This window comes from Schistocerca nitens, chromosome 1, assembly GCF_023898315.1.
Source record: "Schistocerca nitens isolate TAMUIC-IGC-003100 chromosome 1, iqSchNite1.1, whole genome shotgun sequence".
In the NCBI taxonomy this organism is placed as follows: Eukaryota; Metazoa; Arthropoda; class Insecta; order Orthoptera; family Acrididae; genus Schistocerca; species Schistocerca nitens.
In genome coordinates this window covers 495,751,192-495,777,204 of record NC_064614.1, presented here as the reverse complement: position 1 = coordinate 495,777,204, position 26,013 = coordinate 495,751,192, and the positions used below count along the sequence as shown (strand labels likewise).

General features: G+C 44.0%; 1 protein-coding gene across 1 annotated transcript in view; it reads left to right on the top strand.

Annotated features, from left to right (window-relative positions):
- LOC126256281 (mite allergen Eur m 3-like) overlaps positions 1–26,013 on the top strand; it is a 62,990-nt gene that overhangs the window by 21,722 nt on the left and 15,255 nt on the right. The window contains exons 4-5 of the mRNA XM_049955471.1: positions 11,307–11,448; positions 15,884–16,000. Of these exons, the coding sequence (XP_049811428.1) occupies positions 11,307–11,448; positions 15,884–16,000 (259 nt within the window). The remainder of the gene's footprint in view (positions 1–11,306; positions 11,449–15,883; positions 16,001–26,013) is intronic.

The following is a 26,013-nucleotide window of genomic DNA, read 5'->3' as shown; positions in this document are numbered from 1 at the left end:
CGTAGGACGACCTCAGACCGTTTCGATTTCGTGGTCATTTATGTATTTAAGACTAGAACGATAATTAAATTCCCAACATCAAACAATCTTGTGATTTCGCAATGTGTGATCTATATGAAAATCATTACACATTTTATAAATCAATCAAAAATATTTTATAGCACACTACGGGCCATGTGAAGTTATTCTTCCGTTAAAACCCGATTTCAATAATCTCTCATAGAATATTACTGGTAAAATACCAGAGTACATAAACATTTGTACATTCCAAATAGACATGCAAATTAAGGATACTTAATAAGTTTGTGGAATGAGGACAGTATCACAATGAGTGTCTCAGTAAAATAAGGTCACTATTGGAATGCAGCACGTAAGTAGCAGTGTGTTTTGAGGTAGGTGGTAATCATATAGGTATCTACATATCGACATATATACTCAGCTAGCCACCAAGCGGTGTGTGGCGGAGGGCACAATTCACGCCAAAATAATACCCCCGCCCACCACCCTCTGTTCCACTGACGGATCGCGCGAGGGAGAAACGACTGTCTGAACGCCTCAGTACGAGCTCTTATTTCCCTTATCTTTGAATGGTGATCATTGCGCGATTTGAAAGTTGGTGGTAATAATATATGCTCTACATCCTCCGTGAAGAAAGGATTTCGGAATTTTGTGAGCAGCCCCTTCTGTTTATCGCGCCGACTACCTGCAAGTGTGTCCCACTTCAAACTTTCTATGAGATATGTAACGCTCTCGCGATGGATAAATGTACCAGTCACGAATCTTGCCGCTCTTCTTTGGACCTTCTCAATCTCTTGAATCAGACCTGACTGGTAAGGGTCACATACGGGCGAACAATACTCCAAGACTGGACGAACTACCGTATTGTAAGCTATTTCCTTTGTTGAAGGACTGCATCGCTTCAGGATTCTACCAATAAACCGCAATCTAGAGTTCGCCTTACCCGTTACTTATGTAATCTGATCATTCCATTTGAGATCATTTCGATGAGTCACACCCAGATACTTGACGGACGTTACCGCTTCCAAAGACTGGGCATTTATTTTGTACTCGTACATTGATGTGGATTTTCGCCTTGTTATACGCTGTAGGTTACACTTACTAATATTGAGAAATAACTGCCAGTCATTACACCACGCATTTATTTTCTGCAAATCCTCATGGATTTGTTCACAACTTTCGTGTGATACTACTTTCCTGTAGACTACAGCATTAACGGCGCGCGTGATTAGCCGAGCGGTCTAGGCGCTGCAGTCGTGGACTGTGCGGCTGGTCCCGGCGAAGGTTCGAGTTCTCCCTCGGGCATGGGTGTGTGTGTTTGTCCGTAGGATAATTTAGGTTAAGTAGTGTGTAAGCTTAGGGACTGATGACCTTGGCAGTTAAGTCCCATAGGATGACACACACATTTGAACATTTTTTAGCATAATCGGCAAACAGTCTCAGGCTGCTGTCACTACCAACAACCAGATCGTTTATTTAAATCGTAAAAAGCAGAGGACCTATTACGCAGCCCTGGGGCACACCAGAAGTTACGCTTGTTTCTGTTGAAGTCACCCCGTTCAGGACGACATACTGCTCCCTGTCTATCAGAAAACTTTCTATCCAACCGAATATGTCATCGGATAGACCTTAAGCGCGCACTTTTTGTAGCAAGAGACAGTGCGGAACTGAGTCGAAAGCCTTTCGAAAGTCGAGAAATACGGCATTAACCTGGGAGCCGGTATCTCGAGTCTGTTGTACGTATATCATGCGCAAATAGGGCCAGATGTGTCTCGCATGACCGCTGTTCCCTAAAACCGTGCTGGTTTCTGCAGATGAGCTTCTCAGAGTCTAGAAAGGTCATTATGTCTGAACACAAAATATTTTCCATGATTCTGCAACAGATCGATGTCAGTTAAATGTGCATCCGATTTGCTACCCTTTTTATAGATTGCTATGACCTGGGCCTTCTTCAAATTCCGTGGAACTTTCTGCTGTTCCAATGATTGCTGATAGATGATGGATAACAATGGTGCTATATTTTTAGCATAGTCAACATAAAATCTTACGGGGATGTCTGGGCCAGATGCCTTCCTGGAGTCTAAGGATCTTAACTATTTTACAATCCCAGATACACTAAACACTATGTCAGCCATCCTTTCGTTTGCTCGGTAATTGAAAGTGGGAATGTTGCTGCAGTCCTCTACCGTAAACGAGTTTTTAGGTTTAGAATTTCGGCCTTCTATTTATCATCATCAGTTACATTACCTGTACTGTCAGCAAGAGAAGGTATTGAATTATTTGTAGCGTTCATAGATTTTACGTACGACCAAAATTTTTTGGGGTTATTTTTAGAATATGCAGATAAAATATTGCTTTCAAATTCGTTAAAAGAACCTCTCATTGTCCTTCTGACAGCTGTTTTAATTTCGCAAAATTTATAATTTCTGGTTGTCAGCGGGGCAGTGACAACGTTTAAAACGACTGTGCAAAATTCTCTGTTTTCTCAGCAACTTCCTAATTTGTTTGTTGTACCAAGGTGAATCCTTTCCCTCCCCTATACTTTGCAAGGTACATACCTCTCTAGCACATGGTGGACAATACGTTTAAATTCCGACCAATGATGCTCAATATCTTTGTGTCCCGCGGTGAATGCTTGGAGCTAACTATGAAGATATTCATTAATGACTCGTTTATTTGCTTTCCCAAACAAGAAAACTCTACGCTGTTCCTTTGGTTTTTTTAAAATTTTATTTATTTATTTTTGCAACTTCCACTGACATAGAAGCCACAACGACATTATGGTCGCTAAAACCTTCTTCTAGATGAACTTCCTCAAAAAGATCAGGTCTGTTTGTCGCCAAGATATCTAATGTGTTCCCATCTCGAGTTGGTTTTCTAACCAATTGCTCAAGAGGAGTCGTGTTCTGTTCGGGTAAGGAAACCATAAAGTATAGGATGACGATGGGGGACTAGAAGGGGCAGTAAAATGAAAACCAGATAAACGGAAAAACGTAAGTCAAGTGTTCATTAGTTCACAAATAATTGTTAGAGCTATTAATACACTTATTCCACTGAGAGACAAGACCATCAGTTCCTCCATGGAAAAATGTTGCGATTGCCTCCAGAAACATGATTGTACCCAGGAGTGTATATCTTCGTCCGAAGCAAATCGACCGTCACGATGTCTTTGTTGAGGGCTCCAAAAATATGGCAATTGCATGGGGAGAGGTCGGGACTGTGCTGAGGATGTGTTGTAACGTATATGCCACCAAAATGGACTCGATGTGCGTGTTGTATGACTGTCAGTTTCATTCTCCTTTAAGCCCTCAACTCTCCTTTGAGCCCTCAAACTTAAAACTAACATTTGGACAAGCTATCTGACTGCGTATTTGAATATGAAAACCTAAAGGAACAAATGAACCTGTAACAATGAGTACCTAAGCTATGTGACTGCATTTTTGAATAAGAGTTTACAAGTGATACAGAATCTGACTTGTGCAACGGAACTTATTGGATTAGAGTACATGACATGTTGTGGTGTGTCAGTGTCTCTGTTTTGGCACTAAGTTTTGCACTCACCTCTTTAGGTGACTGCCTTTGTCCATATGGTTTACAGTATTTCGCAGCAGCATGCGGCAGCAGCTGCTAAAGCTTATTGTTAATAAGAATGAATTGTAATAAAAAGGAGTTTGCTTGGGTTCTGTTAACTACAAAATAACTTGTGAGAAGGGATTTCATAAATGAAGTCTATTTAAAACTTCAGAATCATCATAACCCATAACCAATAATAGACAATGATAATTACAATGACATAAGTATCAATAACGGCCGAGTGCCACATTAACAAATTATTTCAATTTCAAAGTTACATTAAAATTTAATAACCACAGCATTTATTTATTGGTTAAATGTGGAGAATAATTATTATTATTTGGAGGATTGTTTAACTGACAAGCCAAACATGGGATTTTTGCAAACTCGGACTAACAATCACGAGCCTAACACTGCAATTGCTTTTGCGCTATGCTTGCGAATTTTACCTTGAATTCCATCTTCAAGCGTAGTTAAGCCATCTAAATGTGTCCTGGCTGTGTAAATGAAATCAGGCATTGAGTGTGGTAAGATCTGTCATCGCCGACGTGAGGGCAACATGACACATCTTCTGTCTCCGAGCTCTCCACCGACACTTCTACTTCCACTCTCGCAGACAGACCTTGTGTCACAACAATGCCTAGAATCGCGCTCCCATGTTTCGCCCGCAGATTGTTACTATCGATATCTGAGTGCTTACATAATGTAAAGAATAACGTTAAGTTGGCTATATTGTTTTCAATGTAATGGAGAGTGCTGACACACTCCTTACAATGTAAGGGCTTTCCAACGGGTCCACATGTTGCTAAGGTTGTTTCGAATATGCTGCATAAGTTTCACTGGTAAGCCCTTACACAGACTTCACCCAATTCCGATCCCTACCCAAACGAACGACCGAATGTTTTCGAAGAGAAAATTGTACTGCTTTCACACCGTGAACTGAAATCAGGTAGAGAATATGAGGGGGAAAAACGAGTAATAACTCTTTTAAATGGCAATTTCCGCATGTTGCGAACCGAAGTGAACCTCGTTAGCTTAGATTTTGATGATCTAATTTCTTGTAGGTGTCAGGGCTTAGGAACAGGTTCACATTTTGGAGGATAGAGTTAATAATCTGATTATGTCTTCTGCCGAAGGTGACGGATGACTGGAGTTGTTTAACGGACTGGAATGTAAGTAGATTGGACAAATACAGTCAGCTAAGTTTTATTGGATAACACTTTAATTTTGATATATGAGGCGCATGTTAGGTGGTAGTAAATACTTGAATTCCTTGTAGATGGGGAGGCTACCCTCGTACGAAATGATTTGCTTTGCAATGAGGACAGAGAGTTGGATTTTTCCAGCGGATCTGTGAGCATCTTACAGCATTGAAAGCTGAATATTTGCTTTTAACATTTCATTTTTTACCTGCACTGTCAGTTGCTACCAGCAAACAAATATTTGTCATCTCGTTGAGATCAGCTGTTCTGTCGGTGGTTCGCGTCTTCCCAGCACGACATTTCGACGCTATAACTCGACGTCTTCACCAGGTGCGAGACCAGTTTCAAGGAACACCTTATGAAGACGTAAAGTAACGGCGCCGAAATATCGTGCTGGGAAGACGCGGACCACCGGATGAGCACCCGATGTCAGATGACAACGAATCGTCGGGGAATTCTAAGAGATTATACCGAAGAAAAATTTCTTTGTTCGTCGACATTGGAAAGTGGGTGCGCGTTATTGTCTGTAAGGCATTCACAAGGAAGTCTTGAACAGACAGTCGGTGGGAGCAATCGTTACTTCTATACACGGGTAGGTAATCTTTAGTAAGCAATACTGTCTGGTTGACTATCATAGTAGTGGAAAAGATAAACGCCCGCATCTCGTGGTCGTGCGGTAGCGTTCTCGCTTCCCACGCCCGGGTTCCCGGGTTCGATTCCCGGCGGGGTCAGGGATTTTCTCTGCCTCGTGATGGCTGGGTGTTGTGTGATGTCCTTGGGTTAGTTAGGTTTAAGTAGTTCTAAGTTCTAGGGGACTGATGACCATAGATGTTAAGTCCCATAGTGCTCAGAGCCATTTGAACCATTTTTTTGAAAAGATAAACCGCGATGGTAACCAAAAAACGCAAAAAATTCGATTTCAAGTGTAAATTTGAATGTAGTGGCATATACTAACGTACTCTACCAAGCCCTCATCTGCCACCTCTCTGGAGTATTCTAGTGGTGGACACTGTCCAGTCGGCCACCTCTGAACTTCCATAAGTAATTATTTCGGTATCGAAATCACAATAAATACCAACTTATTCAATTATCTAATTTTCCATTAAAACATTCACATACCGCTGCATCTGTTCCTGAATGAACATGCTGCCACGAATTTTACGAAACGACAAGTACCACTGTACTGAGTACATGATAATCGCAGTACTGGCCATTACACATGAAGCATTGTGAAGGATACCGATTCTTTTATTGTGGGTATGAATCATAGTAGGAAAAAGTTCCTGATTAAATTTGTAAGTGATTTTTATTGTGTAAGGGGGGAGCGGGGGTGGAGGGGGACGCGGGAGTAGGGGCGGGTACAGGATGCGAAATTTGGTAAAGTTTCCATCTCTGGTAGAAACGATTGCACTAAACTGGCTGCCACTGAGTCGAACTGAGCCTGGATGACGAAGATGCTTACATCATTCCAGGCTGTTTCAACTCTACGCTTAAGTTCGTGAATTGTAGTGATTCAGTGTGGCGGCATGCCAGCCTCTCGGCATCCATGACCAGATGTTTTCGTTGAGTGAGAGACGCAGAGAACGTACTGCCATGGGTAACAGACGAATACCGTCTGTATCTATGTGGATCAGGTCAGCACGGGCAACACGAAGTCTTGTGTTATCTTGCTGAAAGATAACGCCACAGGCAATCCGTAGATAGGGTACAGGTACAGCTCAAAACACGTCAGAAAGTTACGACTGCTGTCCAAATTACCGGCTATGAGAACCAATAGTGATCGTGTTATGGACCGAATGGGTCTCCATCACTATAAGACGTGGTACAGTGCCAGTACGACCATGATAACTGCAATATGGTAACGTTCATCTTCTTCAGAGTCTCAACCCAGGGATACATTCATAACGATGGTGCACGTAGTTCTGGGACTCGTCTGAAGACGAATACAAGTTGGGCCAGTCGTGTGTTCAGCATCGTCATTGGGTGCACTACTGTGAGGGTGCCTCTCTCTCCCTACCGCGTAAAAAATAGTGCTCACCCTGCTGATAGTCCGTAGATCATCAGACGTCATCACACGGATGTGTGGATACTTTTCTTGCTGTAAAGAAGCCCACATCCTGACTCAAGGTAGGTACCGTAGCTGAACAATACTAGACGGTATATTATCCCTTCATTTCTGTGGTTATTAATTATTATTATTATTATTATTATTATTATTATTATTAAGTGAAACACAAGCAATATATATATATTGATTTGTAGGTGGACAAAGATAAATATTAAACTATGTTTCAAAAGAGCGCCGGGCTCCCTACAAATTATGTCAGATCCTTTCGGCGAAATGTAATGCAAGCTAAGTTCACTGACCTAGGATAAATCGTATCTTTGAAAGTATGCATTTTTAGACGAAATGAAATTAGTGAAGCTTTACACTTTAGTTAATTGAATAGCTTGAAACGATTCTTTCTGCTCCGGCTGTGGTGATATCTTACACAAAAAAATTAATTTCAATACGCCCCGTAATGGCGGCCAATTGTTGTTAGTCAAAGATCGCCGCTGCTCGCTTCGCAGAGACTGAAAAAATGCTAAATAACTTCCTGCAGTTACTAATTCAGGAAGAATTATTTGCATGGGTTCTTTAAGTAACCAATGCACTCACTTTTTGTAAATATATTTCCACTAAGCACAGAATACACACTACATACGAGAACAAATAGAACAAAAGCTACCGCTTTACAGTAGCACGCATACCTTACATACAGCAGAAGAAATGATCTGACTCAAAGTGACTTTAAATATCTTTTTTCTCTTATATATAATGACAAAGATAATAATATTAGTTTCGAGAACGTTATGCACTACGATCTCATCTAATATACACTACTGGCCGTTAAAGTTGCTACACAAAGAAGAAATGCAGATGATAAACGGTTATTCATTGTACAAATATATTATACTAGAACTGACATGTGATTACATTTTCACGCAATTTGGGTGCACAGATCCTGAGAATTAAGTACCCAGAATAACCACCTCTGGTCGTAATAACGGCCTTGATACGCCGGGGCATTGAGTCAAACAGAGCTTGGATGGCGTGTACAGGTACAGCTGCCCATGCAGCTTCAACACCATATCACAGTTCATCAAGAGAAGTGATTGGCGTATTGAGACGAGCCAGTTGCTCGGCCACCATTCACCAGACGTTTTCAATTGGTGAGAGATCTGGAGAATGTGCTGGCCAGGGTAGCAGTCGAACATTTTCTGTATCCAGAAAGGCCCGTACAGGACCTGCAACATGCGGTCGTGCATCATCCTGCTGAAATGTTGGGTTTCGCAGAGAACGTATGAAGGGTAGAGCCACGGGTCGTGACACATCTGAAATGTAACGTCCACTGTTAAAAGTGCCCTCAATGAGAAGAGGTGGCCGAGACGTGTAACCAATGGCACCCCATACCATCACGCCGGTTGATACGCCAATATAGCGACGACGAATACACGCTTCCAATGTGCGTTCACCGCGATGTCACCTAACACGGATGCGACCGTCATGATTCTGTAAACAGAACCTGGATTCATCCGAAAAAAATGACGTTTTGCCATTCGTGCACCCAGGTTCGTCGTCGAGTACACCCTCGCAGGCGCTCCTGTCTGTGATGCAGAGTCAAGGGTAACCGCAGCCATGGTCTCCGAGCTGATAGTCCATGCTGCTGCAAATGTCGTCGAATTGTTCGTGCAGATGGTTGTTGTCTTGCAAATGTCCCCATCTGTTGACTCAGGGATCGAGACGTGGCTGCACGATCCGTTACAGCCATGCAGATAAGTTGCCTGTTATCTCGACTGCGAGTGATACGAGGACGTTGGGATCCAGCACGGCGTTCCGTATTACCCTCCTGAACCCACCGATTTCATATTCTGCTAACAGTCATTGGATCTCGACCAACGCGAGCAGCAGTGTCACGATACGTTAAACCGCAATCGTGATAGGCTACAATACGACCTTTATCAAAGCCAGAAACATGATGGTACGCATTTCTCCTCCTTACACGAGGCATCACAACAACGTTTCACCAGGCAACGCCGGTCAACTGCTGTTTGTGTATGAGAAATCGGTTGGAAACTTTCCTCATGTCAGCACGTTGTAGGTGTCGCCACCGGCGCCAACCTTGTGTGAATGCTCTGAAAAGCTAATCATTTGCATATCACAGCATCTTCTTCCTGTCGGTTAAATTTCGCGTCTGTAGCACGTCATCTTCGTGATGTAGCAATTTTAATGGCCAGTAGTGTAAATAAAGTCTTTTTATTACATTGCAATCGATACAGTGTTTCTTTGAAGCTAATTTAATACATTTTCATAATTAATTTGTGGTTTATGTCCATATAATATTATTCAGAGTCCTTTAATTATTTACTTCAAATGTATCGGCTTCAATATTTCAAAAGGGACACTATAACGGCCGAGCGAAATATATGTGGCCCTGTCAAGCGCTAGTCGCTTGGAAGATCTTACACTGTGGTGGTTATGGTCCTTCTGAACCCATCGATTCTACATTCGTCTGACAGTCATGGTACCCCGACCAATGTGGCAGGATGACAAACGACAGTCTCGTACGCCACGATCCTGGTACTAACATATTTTTGCATATTGGTGGACATTTTTCCTTCTTACATGAGGCATAACATGAGTTCCACAGAAACAACTAACATACAAAAACGATTTTTGAATGAGAAAGTCACCTCGTAAATTTCCCTTCTATGTAGACTATAAATGGTGCTTGGCTACTTACTTTATGCGGCTGCACGTAAGTTGTAATTAATTGGCTATAAAAACATGTTTTACGCTTCAGGCAAATTTGATTTTTTTGCATTTTGATGATGCAATTTTAATGTTATTGACTGGTCCGAGCACGAGGCTCACAACCGGAACCACAGGCCACTGTTAAGCACTAATGAAGGACTTGGCCCCTTACTTCGATTGCACATAATTCATTAAGGTCAATCCAACACTTTTATTTCAAATAACATAAATGAAGTTACATTTGAATCTGTCTGACGTTAAACAGGAATAGAAAAAACAATTTCAATATCAGTTGATTTAGTGCGTGAAGCCCGAGTTAAGTCACTAACCGGATAAACTAAACAATTCACAGTAATTAAAAGGAAATAGAAAAACAAAATTGAATCAATACACCCCACTGACAAATATCCAAAAAACCTTACAATACTACTCAAAAGAATACACTGAAGCGGGGAGCAGTCATTCACCCGACAGGACACTTCAAAATGAGTTCAATAACACAGCTGCGTGCCCCAGAAAACAGCACGACATTAAATACACTTCATTTGACGAATAACAAATACTCATTAACATTACCCCACTCCTGTTTGAACTGCAGTGTCCCAAATAAACAGGCGCTTATTCTGAAAGAACAATTTTTTTTAAATGTTTAAATTACAGCATTAAGGAATTCCAAAAAATGTCCAATCGAACCCCTTCCCCCCCCCCCCCCCCCCTTTTGAGTTGTGGCACACATCTTTCCCCTTTCTAGGCGGAGGCTGAGCCAGAAACACAGTATGCCACAAAAACACAGTTTTGCTGGGAAATCTTACAGGACACCCGGAAGCAATAACAGACAAGGGGTCGGCACCCACAAATAACACAGGCTAAGAGTCAGGCTGGGAACACATCCTACGAGAACTTGTTCACACTATGCTCACCACAAACTGTACACTTCTGGGCCGAACATCCGCTTACGGTGGCTGCCAGAAGGACGAAGCAACCAACAGGCCCACGCCGTGCTTCTCACACAGGCACCTCAATTTGTACAAACATCTAGCCCAACACCGCCGGCCGGGGTGGCCGAGCGGCTCTAGGCGCTACAATCTAGAACCGCCCGACCGCTACGGTCGCCGGTTCGAATCCTGCCTTGGGTATGGATGTGTGTGATGTCCTTGGGTTAGTTAGGTTTAAGTAGTTCTAAGTTCTAGGGGACTGATTACCTCGGAAATTAAGTCCCATAGTGCTCAGAGCCATTTGATTTAGGCCAACACCAACTCCGGACTGCCCTCTTACTGCGAGGCTTGGCACAGTTTATATGAAATGCCTTTCAGGCAACCAGTAACCGCCGAAGGAGTTTCACGGTTAGCAAACAGCCCCAGCGTAACAGACATCACAGATTGCGCTTACGCCTGAGCCACAACTCCGCCAGTCTCACCGGCCGCCCCAAACCGACTGCCTCTCGCCATCCCGCGCGCCCCAGCCGAAAACGGAAAGATGCTCATGCCCGGGGACGCGCCAAAGATAATAAGCCGATCGCTGATGATCGAACAGCGATCTGGCTCATTTACTGTATTATAATTGACTGTTAAATTTGGAGCTGGATGAGGTACGATGAGAGAATATAGTGCAGGGGCGATGTAAGGTTAAGTGTGCATTGTATTTAGGGTGTCTTGGGCATTATTGGGATTGGTATTGGGATACAGAACGTTGAAGTGAGGGTTGTCGCCCTGTTGCAGACTGGCGGCGGCTGACATGCAGGTCCTGGCGGGCAGCAACCAGCTGAGTGCCGGCGGCAGCCGCCACCAGGCGGTGCGCCTGCTGCCGCACCCTGCCTACAACAGCACCGACAACATGAAGAACCACGTCGCACTCGTCCAGGTGAGCGACTCACTTCCACACTCAGCGACGTTACGCTATATAAGACGATGACGCACTGCTGGACCACGTTGCCGCCCATTCCATCACTGCTACGCATCACACCGGCACAGGCTGCGCTCATAGCCCCAGACTCATTGCCGTGAGCAGCACGTCTTTACGTGTAACGAAGCGTTCCAGTGTTGCGCTTCCACCTGATTTCACGAAAAGTCTCTCAGACACTCGGGTACTAGAAAGACCGCCTCCGTGTGTGGTTAGCGACACAGGATGTTGACGCGAAACTCACGGATTCCTTTCGCCGTGATGACCTCACATTTTGCTTGGGCACAACAATCTGGACCGAGACCCACTTAGCTTCGTCAGATTCCAGCAGAGATTGCCTGAGTAAGGCAATGAAATCGACAGGCAATCTGCCAAAATGGCGTTAAATATAAACGCCTACGCCGAACAGGGAGACGTTTAATTCTTCTAAAAAGTTAAACACATGGGCAAGAGTTGTCATCCAACACACCAACGCAGTGGCGTCCTTAGGACTTTCGTACGCAGAGCATATGCCATTTCTGACGCGGACAGCTTAACCCATCAACTTGCCCATTTGATGGCTATTTTTAAGGAGAATGGATACTCTGAGAAGCAGATTCGTCGGGCTATGGAGTTTGGACCATCGCTAGAGGTGAATGTGAAGCACTCCGTCTTCAGGCCACGAGTGGCCTACCGGGACCATCTGACAGCGGTGTCATCCTCAGAGGAGGATGCGGATAGGAGGGGCGTGGGGTCAGCACACCGCTCTCCCGGTCGTTATGATGGTATGCTTGACCGAAGCCGCTACTATTCGGTCGAGTAGCTCCTCAATTGCCATCACGAGGCTGAGTGCACCCCGAAAAATGGCAACAACGCATGGCGGCTGGATAGTCACCCATCCAAGTGCCGACCACGCCCAACAGCGCTTAACTTCGGTGAGCTCACGGAAACCGGTGTGTCCACTGCGGCAAGGTAGTTGCCATCTCTAGAGGTGTATGAAGAGGAAAATAGATCGGTGGCTTTTCTTCCTTATGCTGGAGGCATATCGTTTAAGATTGGATGAATTTTGGGGAACTTCAACATTAAGATTGTGTTCCGTCCAACTTCTAAGATTAAGGCAGTACTCGGTTCTGTGAAAGATGATTTGGGATTTATGAAACCCGGTGTATACAAAATTCCGTGTCAATGTGGGAAGGCTTACACTGACCATTCGAATCGCACAGTTCATGACAGGTGTGTGGAACATCGCCGTCATACGAGGCTACAACAGCCGGAAAAATCGGCAGTAGCAGAACACTGCTTACATGAGGGACACGGTATGAAATTTGGTGAAACTGTGGTGGTTGCCAACATTTCCGGTTTTTGGAACAGTGTCTATAAAGAGGTAATTGAAATTAGGTTGGCGGAAAATTTAATCATCAGAGACAATGGGTTTCCTCTTAGCAAGACGTGGAATTCTGCATTGTCTTGCATCAAAATTGAACGCTCTTCGGTGCGGCCTTGAATGCGATATATCGTTGCCGCCAGTGTTCTACTAAGGGCGGCGCCACTTCCCTGTCTTGGAGGGCAGCAACCGTGATGGGCGGCGCATGCGCCGTGTACTGAACGGTGGCCTATATTGGACGTTGATCTGCAGCCTGGCGTCAGTTCTCAGCGGGACTCTTCAGCAGAAGCAGCATTCTCCACGAAGATGGCGACCAGTTGGATCGCCGAAATATCGAGTCAAGTTGATTTTAGGATCCGGAAGCAAACCCGAAGAGACTTTCAAGACATATGCAACCAATTTTCTCCTCCCAATGTGAAGAGAAATCCGAATTATTTTACCATAACAGCTCATTATTGCCTTTTAAATGAAGTTTTGTTTAAGATTTTTTTACGTGTTCCAAAGTCATGAGGACTATTTCACTTGGGATCTGTTGAATGTCCATTACCACATTTGTTTTTCTTTGTAAATATTTCTTCTTCGTCTTCTGATACGCTCTACATCGCAAAACGAAAAGTACATCTAATATAATTTAATCTAGCCTTAGGGCATCGCTTTACAATGACGTCCAAGAAATTGTCATTCATAGACAAACAACATTTAAAAATCGTATGTCTGAAAACTAGAGAAATGTATGTCTCACGCAATTAATTGAAGGACTGTAGTAGCAAAAATTTCTCTGGGGCGAATGCTATTCCTTTCAGTCGTTTCCGCCTATGTTCCGCAAGTAAGTTTTTCTTCTATTTGTCTTTTTAAATTATTTTGTGGAGTTTCTTTCCATTTTCACTTTCTCTTACACAGTTCCCTGTAGTTTGCCGGTTCCACAGGGTGTTCAAAAAGTCTCTCCGCAGTGCCGTATGAATGTTAGCCGCGCGTGCAGTACGATTGTTCGCCTGCCTGGGTTACTTCCCTTCAAGTGGACTCTCCCAACATTCCAGTGTTTCGTTTATCTCAGCCAGAGTCAGTAGTATCGTTGGTGTGTGTCGTTACATTTTGATGTGAACGTTTCAGTTTAGCTCCTTTGTTCGTTTATTTCGTTTTTGTCTCTGTTAAAATGCTAAACGTTGAAGAACGTGTGTTTTTAGTAGAAAAAGTGTTAAAAGCTGGCGGTAAATACACAGTTTCAGTTCGTAAAACATTTAATCAGTTTTCCCGGAGACAACACTCTCACATCGCGATACTGTGCGAGATTTGATTAACAAATATCGAACTACGGATTCAGTGACTGATGCACCGAGAAGTGGTCGTCCTAGCGTTTTGCCTGACGATAAACTACTCGATATTTCCGATAAAATGTCCATGAGTCCGAACAAGTCGGTAAGAAAACTCGCCCAGGAAATCGATGTTAGTGTCGGAACGGCCCACACAGCTGAAGGAAAAAAATAGAACTTTTCCCATACAAAGGGACAGTCGTTCAAGAACTGAAAAATACTGATCATGGCAAGAGACTGCACTTTTGTCAATGGTTCAAAAATTTCGTTCAATAAAATGGAAGGGATATTCTTAATGAAACGTGTTTCACTGATGAGGCGTGGTTTCATTTATCCGGGTACATGAACTCGCCAAATTCTCGTTTGTGGAGTACTGCGAATCCATTTTGTATTCATGATGAACCACTTCATTATGTGAAAATAGGAGTTTGGATTGCAATTTCTAGACGTCGGTTGTGGGTCCCATATTTTTCAAAAATGGTTCAAATGGCTCTGAGCACTATGGGACTCAACTTCTGAGGTCATTAGTCCCCTAGACCTTAGAACTAGTTAAACCTAACTAACCTAAGGACATCACAAACATCCATGCCCGAGGCAGGATTCGAACCTGCGACCGTAGCGGTCTTGCGGTTCCAGACTGCAGCGCCTTTAACCGCACGGCCACTTCGGCCGGCCCATATTTTTCAACGAAACAATATGCGCACAACGATACTGCAGTGATATTCTGTACCCCTTCATACGAGAACTTGTGTTAAGTGAAAGACTGAACGGTTACTTTCAAGAAGATGGTGCAACCGCGCATACAGCTCGCATTTCAATGCCACTGCTTGCTGATGTTTTTGGTGATAGCATAATTTCACAGGGACTTTGGCCTTCACGATCGCCTGACCTAACACGACCTGACTTTTTCTTCTGGGGCGCAGCGAAAGCAACTGTCTAATAAAAACCGTCCAAAATCCATCGACGAATTGAAAACTGCTACATCCACTTTCACTGCTTCTGTTACAGAAGAAATGTTACAGCTTGTGTTTGGAAACATGATTAGACGAATTGAATTGTGTTTTCAACAACAGGGAGGGAACTTTGAACATTTAATGTGAAAATTTGTAAGTAAAAATGAATATTCAATAAATTAATAACTTGTATATCACTGAGTTTCGTTTCTGTGTATTCCCTGCGGCCTACGGTACACGCGGCTAACAACCATACGGCACTGCGGAGAGACTTTTGGAACACCCCGTACATGTGGACACAAGGACAGTGCTGTAATTGTTCTTAACATCATTTACGATCACCCGGTGAACGGGCACCTTAACCTGACTGGCATATTAGTGGTCAGGCCACGCAGGTCCTGACACATGCAACAGCTAAGTATCCCGTAGCTTGCATAATTTCTATAAAATAGTGTCATTTTCGAGACTTGTAATTGTCATGCTACTTTGTTCTCTGAATGTTAAATGAAAAATTTCGAAATTGATATATGTATTTCGAAACTGATATATGTAAAAATCTAAACGTACTATATGAAAGTGACACCCTCCACACTCGCCCCCTTCTTTGATCCACGTCTAATGGGATAATTTCTTGCATTATTTTTCCATTGCCTTTGTGTTTTATAATTACGTGAAAGTAACTGTCAAGCTCTCGCTTGACCAAACTAGAACATAGGGGAATGTGCCATATACAGCATTTAATTAAATTTGTTTTTCTCATTGTTGTGCAGGTATCCCCGCTGTTTGAGCTGGATGGTGTGAAGATTAGTCCAGTCAACCTGCCGGAGCAAGGGGAAAGCACGCCAGACAACGTAAACGCCACGGTCATAGGTTGGGGGCTCATCTATGTAAGTATTGCAGACGCCACTAGACTGTGCTCTAACATACATCACATTCCACCATTTCGAGTTTACATATTCCGAGACCATCTTTACCGACAAATGTGATACAGGGATGTTGTAAGAGTATAACCCAATGTCCTTGTCAACGATAACCTCATCTAGACTACAGAGCTACTATTTTTGTGTAGGTATATACGGAATTCCCTTTCATTTTTAAAGGAAATTTTCTCTTCTTGCAATATCTTTATGAGGTTGTGCATACATGGTTTCAGTCGGTATTAGCGCATTGCTAGAGGGGTAGTTTGGTCGGGAATTGTCTGGTTGTATCGATATTCTCCCAAAGATCCTCCATCACCATGTATGGTGTCAGTGAGTTTTTCGTTGTGGAGTTGTAAGAAGGAGCTGGCTTATAAACTTCCTATAGGCTCACCACTTAGCTTGTTGCTGTGATTGCTGCGATCGTGTAAGTTGTTCACCCGTCTCTCGGGCTTTGACCCATGGGTGTACACGATCCGGCTATCATTATTTTGGACATGAAACTTTTCTGGGTATGGTACCGCGATATAATGTAAAAAAAAACAAACTATTACTGATGAAATTAACGCTTCGGCCACGGCTACATTGGTCTTCTTCTGGGTCTACTTGTGTTCAGAGTCAGATGCTGTATAGGAAATAACCACCAGTGGACTCAAAAAAGATCACTGCTACCGTGAATGGCTGCGGACAAACCAGTACTGGCATGGCTTCTCAGGCTTCTGCTATTGGTGACATACTGCATTAAGAAACGATGATGAAGGAAGTTATGCAGTGCCAATGAGTTTCACAAACATTTCTTCCAAGGACAACGTCACGTCAGCAAAGCGGTTGTTTCATAATAAATATTTTTGTTTAATTCTGCATTATTTAACGACTCTGGGCTTATCATTTCTTACCGTATTGTCTAGAGCTCATAAAAGAAACATAAATTCTGTACAGGTACACTGGGTCGTACACCAATGTACATTCAATTTCTTATTTTATTTCTGAGGCACACACAGTGTACATATGTTCCAGTCGATCTAACTACTAAGTGCAGTCATTCACTGTTTTTATGTTATGACGCTGCATCCAGTTTAGTAGTACAAATTGTATATTTTTTTATATTGTGTCCTGTTTGAGATCTTTTTTGTTTATAGTTGTACCTGACAAGACACAAATTTCGAAAGCAAATGGTAATGCAAAATAAATTGAAACATGATACAAAGTAAAAATATTTATTCTAACTGAAAATTCTTAACCGATATGATGTCGACTTTGGTATTTATTGACACTGTAACATTCGACTGTAGGAAATTAAAACTGTCTTCCTTCTGCTCAGGAACAGGTTTTTAAATCACTGCACTACATTGAAGTTGCTGTAACAGCAATGGATTGTACATGATTTACTTTGGATTTGTGTGCCACGCTGTTTTCTTTATTTAGACTGGAGAATGTCTTCAACAAAGAAGGTATGACTTAACTGGAAGTATGGGTATGTGCCTATAAATTTACCACAGAAAGCTAGTTGACAAATTCGTGTGCTTCGGTCAACTGAAGAGGCTGAATGGGAGGGCACTGGAAGATATAAACAGAAGAATAAAAATAGTCTGGAGTACAGTTTCGAAACTGAAAGCCCTCTTCAAAAATAATCCTTACGTCGCTTAAATGGGTAGTATACAACCAATTATCACGCCATTTAGGCTTACGGTAGCAAGACGTGATAATTAAACCAGCAATTTATCGATAAACTGCAAATCTTCCAATGATAAATGGAAAAGATCGCTTTAAGATTAACGAAAAATGACACAAAAATAATTAAAGCGTAAGAGAGAGATTGGTATATAAGGATGAAATATGGACTTTCGCTAGAATAATATCGAATATCGCTGGAGGTGGAATAAGGAAATCCGTTATTGACTTATCATATCCGTATCCCCACCTTACATAGAAACAGTTCCTGCCACGACCAGGTCGGAACCACACAGGCAACTTTTGAGGCGATTTCCACGAGTCTCCACCACCATGACAAGTCACGAGGTGCCCATCTATTTACTATTACATAGTAAACCTCGGATCGGTGACACCGTCAGTCAGTAGTCTGTTGTCTCTGAGGATAATCTGTAACGTCAAACGTGAACATAATGATACTGTGGATTGTCTGTATGTTTGGAATCCTCTCGATCAGTTTCTCTTGTGATTTACATCGAACTTGGTTTCTGAATATGTAGGACGTTTCACTGGTCTGTCAACAGTCAAAAGTATCCACATACCTATTACCGGAAATTAATATGGAGTGTATCCATTCGTCACATTTATGAGGGCTTGAAAGCCGGCCGTTGTGACCGAGCGGTTCTAGGCGCTTCAGTCCGGAACCGCGCTGCTTGTGCGGTCGCAGCTTCGAATCCTGCCTCGGGCATGGATGTGTGTGATGTCCTTTGGTTAGTTAGGTTTAAGTAGTTCCAAGTCTAGGTGACTGATGACCTCAGATGTTAAGTCCCATAGTGCTCAGAGCCATTTGAACCAAGGGCTTGAACTCAGCTGTCTGCGTGTGTGGAGGAGTGGTAGCCCATTCTTCCTCAAGAGGAGAAACCAGAGAAGGTAAATTGATGCTGGAGGCTGAGGTCTGGAGTAAAGTGGACGTTGTAACTCATCCAGAAGGTGTCCTATTAGGTTCAGGTCGGGGCTCTGGGCAGGAAATTACGTTTCGGGAATATTATTTTCCACAAATTATTGCCTTACAGATGCTGCTTTATGACAGGGTGCATTGTCAAGGTGATAAATGATCGTCGTCTCCGAAGGGTTCCCCTACTATACGCAGTACACAATGCTGTAAATGTGTTCATATACTTCCTCATTTATATCTTCTTAAACATAATAACAAGTCACTTCCTAATCACAAAAAGCGCCCTCATACCGTCATATTACACCGATGGCATATAACATTCTCTAGGCATTCGCCAAATCCAAACACTTCCGTCACATTTCCACAAGTATACCATGATTCATCACTCCAGATCACTCTTTTGCAGTTATTCAGTGTCTAATGGCGTCGCTCTTTACATCCACCTCAGGTGTTACTTAGCACTGGCTGCAGAAATGTGGGCATATGAGGAGCTGCTCGACCGTCGTACCCCTCCCTACAGTCATTGCGCCAGCTGGACTGCTGGTAACGCTTTGGAAATCACAAGTGATTCCTGTCTCTGATTTCATCTTATGGGGCCTGCCTGGTCTTGGTTCAACTGTGGTTGTTCCTTCCCGTTTCCACTCCACTTGGGCAGCTTCAAAAGAGTTGAAATGTCCCTTACGGATTTGTTTTTCTGGGAACATACAATGAGTGGTCCACGTTCGAAGTCTCCAAGGGCTCCTGACTGACCGATTCTGCTGTCATTACTTCTCTATAAACAAAGCTTTTTTATATAGGATGGGGCCCCTCCACGCCAACGTGGTGACCAAACCAAAAGTTCTACTGTCACCTCGGTATAACGTGTTAGTTTTCGAATCAGGAGTCACAGGATGCGGGCTGTGATGTTGTTCACGGGTCTTAGTAGGATTACTCATTGACAGGGTCCATCAGGAAACAGAAAGTGGACGAAAGCGATCGAAGGGTAGCGGTTTGTAAGGGCTTATGGGGAAAAAATGCCAAGGCAAGCGCCAAGGGAAAAGAACCTCTGCTACAGTAGGACGGGTAGTAAGGGCCGCCGTTGGATAAGCAGCTGCAGCAGCAAGTCGTATAATCTTAGCTCACTTATTTGTTACATAGTTTAATTCTTAATTTCTTTGCGTGTTTTTTGGTATTTGCATTGTTTAATTCATAAATTTCGGGCGTATTATAGTATTTGAGAGTTGTAGCATCGCGTTTTAGTACCTGAATAGTGTAAAATCACGTAGTCTCCTTCCGCCACCGAGCAGTGTGTCAGCAGTGCGCAAGTAGCAGCATTACTGCATTTACTAGGCAATCTTGCATTTTAATAACCGTTTAAATTTTGTGTCGAATTGTTTGTGCTCTCTGTAGATTAGTTCAGACGTTCTTTGCACAACAGTTTTTAGAATGGATAGGGACTGCAACTGCTGTGTTCGGATGCAAGGTGAGTTGGCATCCCTTCGCTCCCAGCTTCAGGCAGTGTTTGCTTCGGTCACACAGCTTGAGGCTGTTGCCAATGGGCATCACTGTGGGGGTCCGGATGGGGGTTTGTCGGGGACGGCCAGCTCGTCCCACACATCCCCCAATCGGACTACGACTGTGGCTGCCCGGGATACTGCCCGCATTGAGGCTGAGCCCTCACCTGACGAACCGGTTTCAGGTTCTGTCTCAGGCTGATACTGTTCTTCGGCCGGACATGGGTGCTTGTCCTGTTCCAGAGGTCGCCCCTCAGTCTGCAAGATCCGGGCGGTCGCAGAGGGTGGGCTTACTGGTAGTTGGGAGCTCCAACGTCAGGCGCGTAATGGGACCCCTTAGGGATATGTCAGCAAGAGAGGGGAAGAAAACCAATGTGCACTCCACGTGCATACCGGGGGGAGTCATTCCAGATGTGGAAAGGGTCCTTCCGGATGCCATTAAGGGTACAGGGTGCACCCATCTGCAGGTGGTCGCTCATGTCGGCACCAATGATGTGTGTCGCTACGGATCAGAGGAAATCCTCTCTGGCTTCCGGCGGCTATCTGATTTGGTGAAGACTGCCAGTCTCGCTAGCGGGATGAAAGCAGAGCTCACCATCTGCAGCATCGTCGACAGGACTGACTGCGGACCTTTGGTACAGAGCCGAGTGGAGGGTCTGAATCAGAGGCTGAGACGGTTCTGCGCGACCGTGTGGGCTGCAGATTCCTCGACTTGCGCCATAGGGTGGTGGGGTTTCGGGTTCCGCTGGATAGGTCAGGAGTCCACTACACGCAGCAAGCGGCTACACGGGTAGCAGGGGTTGTGTGGCGTGGACTTGGCGGTTTTTTAGGTTAGATGGCCTCGGGCAACAGCCTCAAAGGGTGCGGGGCAAAGTCAGGACATGCGGGGACCAAGCAGCAATCGGTATTGTAATTGTAAACTGTCGAAGCTGCATTGGTAAAGTATCGGAACTTCAAACGCTGATAGAAAGCACCGAAGCTGAAATCGTTATAGGTACAGAAAGCTGGCTGAAGCCAGAGATAAATTCTGCCGATGTTTTTACAAAGGAACAGACGGTGTTTAGAAAGGATAGATTGCATGCAACCGGTGGTGGCGTGTTTGTCGCTGTTAGAAGTCGTTTATCCTGTAGTGAAGTAGAAGTGGATATTTCCTGTGAATTATTATGGGTGGAGGTTACACTCAACAACCGAGCTAGGTTAATAGTTGGCTCCTTTTACCGACCTCCCGACTCAGCAGCATTAGTGGCAGAACAACTGAGAGAAAATTTGGAATACATTTCACACAAATTTTCTCAGCATGTTATAGTCTTAGGTGGAGATTTCAATTTACCAGATATAGACTGGGACACTCAGATGTTTAGGACGGGTGGTAGGGACAGAGCATCGAGTGACATTATACTGAGTGCACTATCCGAAAATTACCTCGAGCAATTAAACAGAGAACCGACTCGTGGAGATAACATCTTGGACCTACTGATAACAAACAGACCCGACCTTTTCGACTCTGTAAGTGCAGAACAGGGAATCAGTGATCATAAGGCCGTTGCAGCATCCCTGAATATGGAAGTTAATAGGAATATAAAAAAAGGGAGGAAGGTTTATCTGTTTAGCAAGAGTAATAGGAGGCAGATTTCAGACTACCTAACAGATCAAAACGAAAATTTCTGTTCCGACACTGACAATGTTGAGTGTTTATGGAAAAAGTTCAAGGCAATCGTAAAATGCGTTTTAGACAGGTACGTGCCGAGTAAAACTGTGAGGGACGGGAAAAACCCACCGTGGTTCAACAACAAAGTTAGGAAACTACTGCGAAAGCAAAGAGAGCTTCACTCCAAGTGTAAACGCAGCCAAAACCTCTCAGAGAAAAAGAAGCTAAACGCTGTCAAAGTTAGCGTAAGGAGGGCTATGCGTGAAGCGTTCAGTGAATTCGAAAGTAAAATTGCCGGCCGCGGTGGCCGTGCGGTTCTGGCGCTGCGGTCCGGAACCGCGGGACTGCTACGGTCGCAGGTTCGAATCCTGCCTCGGGCATGGGTGTGTGTGATGTCCTTAGGTTAGTTAGGTTTAAGTAGTTCTAAGTTCTAGGGGACTTATGACCTAAGATGTTGAGTCCCATAGTGCTCAGAGCCATTTGAACCATTTAAAAGTAAAATTCTATGTACCGATTTGACAGAAAATCCTAGGAAGTTCTGGTCTTACGTTAAATCAGTAAGTGGACAGCATATCCAGACACTCCGGGATGATGATGGCATTGAAACAGAGAATGACGCGCGTAAAGCTGAAATACTAAACAGCTTTTTCCAAAGCTGTTTCACAGAGGAAGACCGCACTGCAGTTCCTTCTCTAAATCCTCGCACAAACGAAAAAATGACTGACATCGAAATTAGTGTCCAAGGAATAGAAAAGCAACTGGAATCACTCAACAGAGGAAAGTCCATTGGACCTGACGGGATACCAAAAAAAATGGTTCAAATGGCTCTGAGCACTATGGGACTTAACATCTTACGTCATCAGTCCCCTAGAACTTAGAACTACTTAAACCTAACTAACCTAAGGACATCACACACATCCATGCCCGAGGCAGGATTCGAACCTGCGACCGTAGCAGTCGCGCGGTTCCGGACTGAGCGCCTAGAACCGCTAGACCACCGCGGCCGGCACGGGATACCAATTCGATTCTACACAGAGTACGCGAAAGAACTTGCCCCCCTTCTAACAGCCGTGTACCGCAAGTCTCTAGAGGAACGGAAGGTTCCAAATGATTGGAAAAGAGCACAGGTAGTCCCAGTCTTCAAGAAGGGTCGTCGAGCGGATGCGCAAAACTATAGACCTATATCTCTGACGCCGATCTGTTTTAGAATTTTAGAAGATGTTTTTTGCTCGCGTATCATGTCGTTTTTGGAAACCCAGAATCTACTCTGTAGGAATCAACATGGATTCCGGAAACAGCGATCGTGTGAGACCCAACTCGCTTTATTTGTTCATGAGACCCAGAAAATATTAGATACAGGCTCCCAGGTAGATGCAATTTTCCTTGACTTCCGGGAGGCGTTCGATACAGTTCCGCAGTGTCGCCTGATAAACAAAGTAAGAGCCTACGGAATATCAGACCAGCTGTGTGGCTGGATTGAAGAGTTTTTAGCAAACAGAACACAGCATGTTGTTATCAATGGAGAGACGTCTACAGACGTTAAAGTAACCTCTGGCGTGCCACAGGGGAGTGTTATGGGACCATTGCTTTTCACAATATATATAAATGACCTAGTAGATAGTGTCGGAAGTTCCATGCGGCTTTTCGCGGATGATGCTGTAGTATACAGAGAAGTTGCGGCATTAGAAAATTGTAGCGAAATGCAGGAAGATCTGCAGCGAATAGGCACTTGGTGCAGGGAGTGGCAACTGACTCTTAACATAGACAAATGTAATGTATTGCGAATACATAGAAAGAAGGATCCTTTATTGTATGATTATATGATAGCGGAACAGACACTGGTAGCCGTCACTTCTGTAAAATATCTGGGAGTATGCGTGCGGAACGATTTGAAGTGGAATGATCATATAAAATTAATTGTTGGTAAGGCGGGTACCAGGTTGAGATTCATTGGGAGAGTCCTTAGAAAATGTAGTCCATCAACAAAGGAGGTGGCTTACAAAACACTCGTTCGACCTATACGTGAGTATTGCTCATCAGTGTGGGATCCGTACCAGATCGGGTTGACGGAGGAGATAGAGAAGATACAAAGAAGAGCGGCGCGTTTCATCACAGGGTTATTTGGTAACCGTGATAGCGTTACGGAGATGTTTAGCAAACTCAAGTGGCAGACTCTGCAAGAGAGGCGCTCTGCATCGCGGTGTAGCTTGCTCGCCAGGTTTCGAGAGGGTGCGTTTCTGGATGAGGTATCGAATATATTGCTTCTCCCTACTTATACCTCCCGAGGAGAACACGAATGTAAAATTAGAGAGATTCGAGCGCGCACGGAGGCTTTCAGACAGTCGTTCTTCCCGCGAGCCATACGCGACTGGAACAGAAAAGGGAGGTAATGACAGTGGCACGTAAAGTGCCCTCCGCCACACACCGTTGGGTGGCTTGCGGAGTATAAATGTAGATGTAGATGTAGTATGCGTTTTGTGTACAGTACGGCTTCCCTGCCATTGCCTGTTTTTCGGAGGGTCGAGCATCTGGGGCAGTGTTGCAGGGGCTCGCGAGTACTGCTGTGTTAGCGTGCTATGGACCATAGATGTTTAGTTCCTTGCTAACAGTGACTTTGGTCTATTATGCTTCCATATATGGTTGTGGTCGTATTTCCCAGAGAAAGGATAAACGGGTTACGCGAGTGTCTCGTGTTTCCGTACAGTCCTATGGAGAGTTTCTCGATGTAGGACGTGATTGCACCAGGTCCTATCAGCTATGGAGTTCACTTAGTTCGGCGGGAGATGCCTGTGAAGCACAAGCTCGGTCCATGTACCACGATCTTCCCAAACAAGGTACATCGGTTGAGGTTAACATATCGTGTAAGGTTTGTCGTTCCATTCATTTAGTCATAGGATGGTTAGAACCAAGGCTTTTTTGCAGATCTTAAAGACATTGCCTGTTTAAATAAGTTGTATATAATGTTATGGGTATGTTCCATATAACAGTGATCACATTGCTTTAGTATGTCGAATTATGGGTTGGTTCAATTTGGCTCTGAGCACTATGGGACTTAACTTATGAGGTCATCAGTCCCCTAGAACTTAGAACTACTTAAACCTAACTAACCCAAGGACATCACACACATCCATGCCCGAGGCAGGATTCGAACCTGCGACCGTAGCGGTCGCGCGGTTCCAGACTGTAGCGCCTAGAACCGCTCGGCCACCACTGCCGGACAAATTATGGGAGTCAATAAGAATAACCTGAGGAACACATGGGGCCACATACTGCAGTTCTTGCGCCCATCTAGTCGACTGAAATTAAAAGAGCTATATGTCAATAAGACTTCCTTCAATCCAAAGGTTGATTTCAACCCCACACTGCTTTGCTAGCCACGGTCAGTGGTACGCCCTTGCCTTGCCTGCCTGAACCAAACCTACTGTGAGGGTCATCGAATACTGCTGTGAATCGTTCAAGGCGTTGTTCTGGGCCTCAGTTGAATCACTGAAGGCAGACACCTAGGCTTGTCCTATCGTCTGTTGCCATGCGTTCAGCAGCCAACAGTCGCAAGAGCTGTTGTTTTTCAGGGTACAGTACGAATGACGCAGACGCTGTCGATAAGCTCAATCACTACTAGGTAATGGCGCGGGCAAGAGCACCAAAGTAAATTTCCCTTCGTCAGTGTTCCACTTTTGTCAGGGTAAAATCTACCGTCCATAAAAGTAAATTTATGGAATGTCAACACCTGATGCAGGTAGCTATATTACAGATATCTTTTTAATATTAGTACAAGGTGGGTAGACGTTACCTATCTCAGCCAGCCTTTTACCTATTACTGACTCAATGTGATCATCGTATTTAGTATCCTGGAAAACTGATACAATCGATTTCAGCTAATTCGCTAAATTCTTTATCCTGAATTCGTGAATGGAGCATAGCTTAGATGATCGCGCACGTATCCTTACTTTGAAAGAACAGCTCACGAAATGTCGACTGGATGGTGTTGGTTTCCTTTTATCGTACTAGATTTAACCCTCTGTTATAATGTCAATATGACAGTGATGTAAGATGTTGTCTTACGGAATTGCTACAAAATACAAGCCTTGTGATTCCACTTACCGGAGATGGTGCCTTTAAATTCTTTACCCGTACTTGCTCCGTCTTGCAGCCCCAGACGCAAGGAAAATGATGTGTTGCGTCGATAATCCCATGAGGATACTGTGTTAATACTGTTTTTTTTCCCTCCTTCATGTGT